The sequence below is a fragment of the Zerene cesonia genome, chromosome 20 (genome assembly GCF_012273895.1).
Source record: "Zerene cesonia ecotype Mississippi chromosome 20, Zerene_cesonia_1.1, whole genome shotgun sequence".
NCBI lineage: Eukaryota > Metazoa > Arthropoda > Insecta > Lepidoptera > Pieridae > Zerene > Zerene cesonia.
This window is the reverse complement of record NC_052121.1, coordinates 28,386-35,262: the sequence shown is the minus strand read 5'-3', so window position 1 is coordinate 35,262 and position 6,877 is coordinate 28,386. Positions and strand designations below refer to the sequence as shown.

At 38.5% G+C, this 6,877-nt stretch overlaps 2 protein-coding genes across 2 annotated transcripts in view; one reads left to right on the top strand and one right to left on the bottom strand.

The window, feature by feature from the left end:
* Position 1: 1 nt before the first annotated feature.
* LOC119834809 (probable aquaporin TIP4-3) lies at positions 2 to 1,916 on the top strand (the record flags this gene model as incomplete). The annotated part of the gene is made up of 5 exons (XM_038359320.1): positions 2 to 22; positions 332 to 538; positions 733 to 870; positions 1,305 to 1,385; positions 1,505 to 1,916. Coding segments are annotated over 5 exons (705 nt in total), but the record flags the coding sequence as incomplete, so codon positions are not given.
* Positions 1,917 to 5,254: 3,338 nt separating this feature from the next.
* The window catches only part of LOC119834808 (aquaporin-6-like), a 4,847-nt gene continuing 3,224 nt past the window's right edge, over positions 5,255 to 6,877 (bottom strand). Inside the window, exon 3 of the mRNA XM_038359319.1 lies at positions 5,255 to 5,329. Within this exon, the coding sequence (XP_038215247.1) occupies positions 5,255 to 5,329 (75 nt within the window). The remainder of the gene's footprint in view (positions 5,330 to 6,877) is intronic.

The following is a 6,877-nucleotide window of genomic DNA, read 5'->3' as shown; positions in this document are numbered from 1 at the left end:
CACCGTCGCGCTCATCGTGCAGGTTATTATTATATTCTTCCATCGTTAGTATTTTTTGAATTATTATTTGGTTCAGACTGTCTTAATTTCAATCAATTTGAAATTAAGATATACTTTAGGCACATTACAAATCTTTTAAAATTAGCAGGGTACAATGCATGCACAATAAATTTAGATTTTGATAATTTCGTTTTTGATGCATTCATAATAATCCAGGGCAGGTATTTATGGCGCTGCGAAGTTTCCGATTATCGCGCTCAAATACCCTGTTCAGCTTTATATTATGAGTATAGTCACGTGAGGGTGTTGACCGGACGGTGATGTCTCGCAGTGCTTCGACCACATATCGGGCGCGCAGCTGAACCCGACTGTGACGCTGGCGCGCGCGCTGGGCGGGCACGAGAGCGCAGGGCGCGCGCTGGCGCTGGCGGCCGCGCAGCTGGCGGGCGCGCTGCTCGGCGCCGCCGCCGCCGCCGCGCTCGGCGCCGCGCCCGCCGCCTGCCTCACGCGCCCCGCCGACGGCGTCGCGCCCTACCAGGTGACACTCTCTTATATATGTACCTATGTCATCATTGCATAACTATACATAAGAGAATGAAATAAATAAAAATTGACTTATTATTGAGGCTTTTTTCTCGCTATTTTGGGCTAAAATTAGCGAAAATATTATGTTATTATTGCTTCCATGGGAAACGGGCAACTTGTGAGTCCCGTCCGATCGTGTGTTGTCAGGCGGCGGTGGTGGAGGCTGCGCTGGGCGGGTGCCTGGCACTGGCCAACCTGGCAGCGTGGGACGAGCGCACGCGACGGCTGCGCGACTCGTGGCCGCTGCGTATCGGCCTGAGTGTCGCCGCGCTGACATTCGCCGCGGTGCGTGTATCTATTTGCACTGAACCCTGGCAGTGGTCGCTCACACAGCTGTCTAATCAAATAATATATTTTCATGTAATGCATTCGGAAAGATATTCAAACAATATAAACATACTTTAATTCTGTCAACGATAAATTAATCTTCACATTTTAAAAAATCAATGTTACTTAAAAGTACATAGTTACATGGTCCAGGAAAATTGTAATAGAGGTAAAACAAAAATGTGATGCCATATCTACTCGTCCCAAGGGCCGATATTAAAATTACTTTTATTGAAGTTTAGGGAAATAATTTTATTATACAATATGAGGAACTGTCACTTAACTGTATTAGTTATCATTCCAATCCTTTACAAGTCATGAATATGATTAAGTTCAGTTGTGACTCTTCTATATAAATAAATGTGTATGATAGCAAAAGTGTAACATTGCAGGGCGAGGTGTCGGGCGCCAGTATGAACCCGGTGCGCAGCTTCGCGCCTGCGCTTCTCGCCGCGCGCTGGGAACATCAATGGGTGACTGACTTATTGTACTAGTCTGTATGAATGGTTATAAGTCTATTCAGGGAAATTAAAAATATAATGTAGTCACTATAGCAGCGTATAAATAAAAGATACGTGTCGTGTGTGCTCAGGTGTATTGGGTGGGGCCGCTGAGCGGGTCGTGCGTGTGCACGGCGCTGTACCGGTGCGTGTGGCGCGTCCCGCCCGCGCGCGACTCTCCGTGCGTGCAGTGCGCCCGCTGTGCGCAGTGTGTGCAGTGCGCCCGGTGTGTGCAGTGCGTCCGGTGCGCGCAGTGCGCTCACTCCGCGCCGCCAGCCCGCACCGCCGAGCCCGACTGCACGCGATTAAGTGACAAGGCTCCAGCCCCAATACGACTGACAACTGATTAGCGGCTCTACCACCTCAAATCTTGATCGATTTCTCGTAGAACATGATAATATATTTACGAATTATTCGGTAAAACAGATATCACGATGATACCTATCCCTAATACAAATAATGTTCCCATTAATTATTATTAACGTGTATTATATTACATTTTATGTCCATGATTTATTATGAAAATATTTAAATACTAGAGGATTGTAAAATATTTTTTTTAAATATGTATATCCATTCTATCGTACGTGAAAGAGGTGTTTTATTTAATTATTTACCTTATCGTAGTGATAAGAACCTTCAGGTTATATTTTTAGATTTAGGCATATAAAATGATAAATAAGATTGCAATAACCTAATTCATAATGTACCGAAGATGCTACCGGCGATCATCATTTTATAAGTTGGTATTTTTTAGAAAATTAATATTTTCAAAATACCATCATCATCATCTTCAGCTTCAGCTACAGCTACTATATAATATATATTTCCACTGCAGGGATACTCCCGGCCTCCTTATGAACCTTTGGGTCATAATCCACTACGCTGACCAAGATCGGGTTGGCAGATGGCACATATCGTCAAACTTTTGATTCTATTAGCAATTAATAATATTCAAAGTACCAACTAGATACATTATTTAAAAAATACCTATTACACTGTAACCCACATGCTTAATTAACTTTTTATACCCTATATGACCTAAGGGATGCAATTTCCTTCCCTAGATACTACACCTACCTATATGTGATGCAACCAAATCAAAAATGGGAAGTGCAGAAACCTATAAATCCGTCATTGTTTTTTCTGCAATCTGCAAGTATTAAAGGATAATAGAAATATGTGCTCCTAAAAACTTATAAAGCAATAATTTACCACAGGTTCTAGTGTGGTATTACATTATCATCTGTGCCACATGTTACAAAGTTATTGCTCGTTGAAATATTACAGGCGCTATTTTTTAAAGCACTACCTAATTAAAGATGAAAAATGATAACTTTCCTTCACAAGATAAATTCCCCTCCGCTATAAATTACCCTTTTGAGCAACGATTTTACAATTTTTTGATTTGAGAACTATTAAGTACCTTCACGCATACATCTATATATTTTATGTTGAAATGGGTGATATTTACTGTTTTTTCAAATTTATGGCATCAACGCGACCTGACGTCGACTTTATGATAAAAACTAGAGTAGGTAAGTATATTAAAGTCATTATTTGTTACTTTCAGTTGGTAGGGGCGGGAATACCTATCGGTGACATTCTTGAGTGAAAAAGATTGACTTTTCCTTTATAGTAACTAGCTAGGTACTTTGTGAGCACAGTACGGCAAAAAAGATCATTGTTTTATTACTTTTAGCCCCATTTATTCCAAAATATAATCCCTATCCAACAACACACTTAAGTAAGTAGCATCTTATTTTCTCATCACTACTTTCACATGTAATGGGCGGTTTCCATGGAAGGAGAGGTGCCACTCTAGACTATGATATAGAACCAAATGATAACCTTATATATAATAATAAATACGAATAAGTTTCTAACAGTCACAAAGTCACACACATAAAAAGTCAGATTTCTCTTATCCATCAACAAAAGTTGGAAAATACATTTTTTGTTACATTTGTTCGCTTATTTAATCTTCTGAGCAACAGCCTGAGATACATACAGCGTAATATATATATATTAGATTATAATTAAGGCAAAAATGATATTATCTACTAACTACCTATAATTTGATACGACATCACAGGTGAGGTGAAGGCTAAATCCTAGGCGGTCAATTATAACTTATTTCTATAATGACAATAGACCCACATTTCTAGTTTGATAGTATCTCGACATAGGCTGCATAAGAAAAATACATTATTATACACCGAAAGTCTAATATTAGAAAAGTAATCGTTTGCGTCAGTGACTTCATAAGCAGGCAGATCATGGCTACGCCCGATTTCGGCGCTAGTCGCTAGTCGCTCCGATAAACTGGTTCTGTGAGTACACAATATTATAATGCGCCAACACTCGCGACACTGGAGGAATGTTGGAAAACAACAATAATATCTACTCCGAATGAATTTACAACTCAGAATGTTTTTACTCACACGTAATATTATATTACATTCAAATTATTTTTTCGTACTATTCACCAAGGTTGTCATGTACGCGCTACCAAGACTCGTATTGCGGGGTATCTTCCTATTTCGAAGCTTCAATTCATGTCCATAATGTTCATTGTTTATCTTGTGAGTGTAACTGAGTGTGTTCCTAGCCGTAATATAACACAAATATTCTATCTTTATGTGCTTCGTCTCTCGTCCACTACTAATAGTTTCTCACAAATGTTTGTCGTAACCATAAGTATTAAGTAATATATATTTTAACAATGTAAAGTGCTCATAACCATTTGTGATGAGGAAACAATAAATTAAGTATTTAATTATTGTAAAATCTATTTTTGCACATTTCGTGGGTTTCCGATACAGGTGAAAACTTAAAGCAGCTTTGTTACAAAAATATATTATTCTTGCATACCTCATAAACAACTTTTGTTCAGGAAACTACATCTGATATTATCCCATGTCTATCAATCGCAATCGAGCGAATTGTGGAGTAGCTCCGTACGAATCATGTAAACCACTGTTTATTAAACCCAACTTGTTAATTTTGCCATGCCTATACATTTATGAAATTTGTAGCTTTGTAAAGAGACGTAAATATCTATTCACCACAGCTAGAGAATTATATAGCGAAGATCACCGGCATCCAAACAGACTAGTTTACAAAAATCTCCCATGTATAATAAAAATTGACATTCTTTGTGTATTCAAATATTTAATAAACTTCCCGAGAATATAAAGGTGTTAAAAATTCTTTTAAGATAAAACTATACGAGTGGCTAAATAACAATAATTACTGTAATGTATCCGAATTTTTAAATTTGTGAACTTGCGTTAACTTTGACTATTTAACATTTTGTTTTAAATGTTTTTATAGTGCAACAATTAATTAATGTAATTTATTATTATTATGTGTATCTCCCCATACTACTCGGGTACCTCCAGAAGAAAAGCACCCGGTCTTTTGAAAGGCTTACGTGGAGGCACAGGTCCAACACGCAGAGGCTCTTAGAAAATTTAATGTGTTATGGGACACCAATCGCAGCCGCCCATGACAGCACTATAGAGAGACAACCCTGGGCAGTCCGCGGCCGATATAGGACTATTGCAAAAAATTGAACAAAAACTGGGCTATGGAAAGGCGGTGTTCGATGAATTGGTGGGTTGGGTCTATGGGGAACTATGGACGTCTACCTTTTCAACTTGTAACACTTAAAAAAAAATTTAAAAAGTGGCAGTCGGTGACTTGCCAGTTCGGTAGATCGGCTCCCAAAAAGTTAGCAGAAATGGCAATGGCAAGGGGGCAACACCAGCTGAACGGCTAGGGGTGTATAGAGGTGCTGCACCGGTTTCACCATAGAGGGCCCGGAGGCCCGGATTGGGTTACCCCGTCATAAGGCCATTAGACACTTCCACCCCCGAGTATATAGCTCTAGCATCTCCACACTGGACGGCCAACTAAGGCAAGCCAGAGGTGGGGGAACCTGAACCTCGTCATTGTTCACTCCTAATTGCCACCGAGACAGTCCGGAGGTGAAGACAGGGACCTCCCCCGGGAGAATTTCATCATAATATTATTAAATCCCACGTATCCACTCCACCAACCCACTTTACAGCGAGCGTGGAAAAATCGCATCCACATCAAATGTTTCGGACACAAACTCCCAGACTAAAATGGTCATGGTTAGATTAAAATCATATAAAAGTACAAAAATTTTAATTACGAATCAGTTATACATTAAATTTCTATTATCGTAGCAAATGTAAGTTTATTAGGATTTCATCAATTAATAAAATTTCTGAGCAACTGCTTGTTAGTAACACCAAAACATATAATTAAACGGAACTCTTACAATCGCGGATATATTTAGATCTCATTATTGAGAAATAGGTGTGGAACCTACTCAAGCGTACACTATTTTTGATTAATTACGGATACGCTCGCAATGACCCGCACCAAATACCTTAATTAGCAGCTTCCGCCTTTTCGTGGCCAGCAATTTGTTCTGCACAAGTAAGGGGAAGGAGATTGGCGTCTTAAACAAATATAAGCTACTCTCATTACCACTTTAATCCAATTGTAAATTAGTTGCTAGTATCAGTACCTGCGAGCAATATGGCATCCACCGTGGCTTTAAATCTATCGGGAGAAAAAGGTAAAGTAACTTATAACTACCTAAGGATTAATCTAGGTGAATATTAAAAGGAAAAAAGGATTAATTAATCGAAAATACTCTTTTTCATGTAATAGCGGGCAACTACGCTGGTGGCTCGCGTGATGGTAAGCGATCACCACCGCCCATGAACATTTGCAAAGCCAGAAGTTAGTATAGTGTTATGTTATTTGTGGTAGAATTCAAAAACAACAAACATTTGGGGCAAAAGCAAAACAATTTAGCTTAGAAATTTTAATCGTGAATTCGTGCGGACTTTATTTTAACTGTAAAGAAAGAACTTATATTCAGGCAGATATATAGAGATACCTGTACCTATTATAACTGAGTGACGGTATTATACAACTATAAATTTATATTTAAAAAGTTGCCTAATGCATGTGATATGCCAAAGACCGAAAAGCTCCTTGTTAAAGTAATATCTTACAAGTTTTAACAGACATTATGGTAAACAGTTAAAGTTAACAAGTAAAGTTCATAACATGTCGTGGCATTTTTTCATTGCCCCAACGAATTTCGCGTTGTGGCTCATTTATTGTGACTACAAGGTGTTGTGAACAATTTTTTCGATAAATGAGCGTCGTCGGTCTTTAAGCGTAACTAACCACCCTACCAATAAATACAGGGTTAAGGATTAAAATTTTTTAATAGTGTGAAAAGTTATATTAGTTTATGTCGAACTAAAATTACGTGATATTCATAAAAATTCCACATTTAATATCTATCTACTATTTCTAATCCTTTAAGAATCCAATATAATTTAAGTATGATTATGTTACCTATGTCATGAATGTGCATACGAAAAATTTAGCATGTGGGAATCGAGCATGCT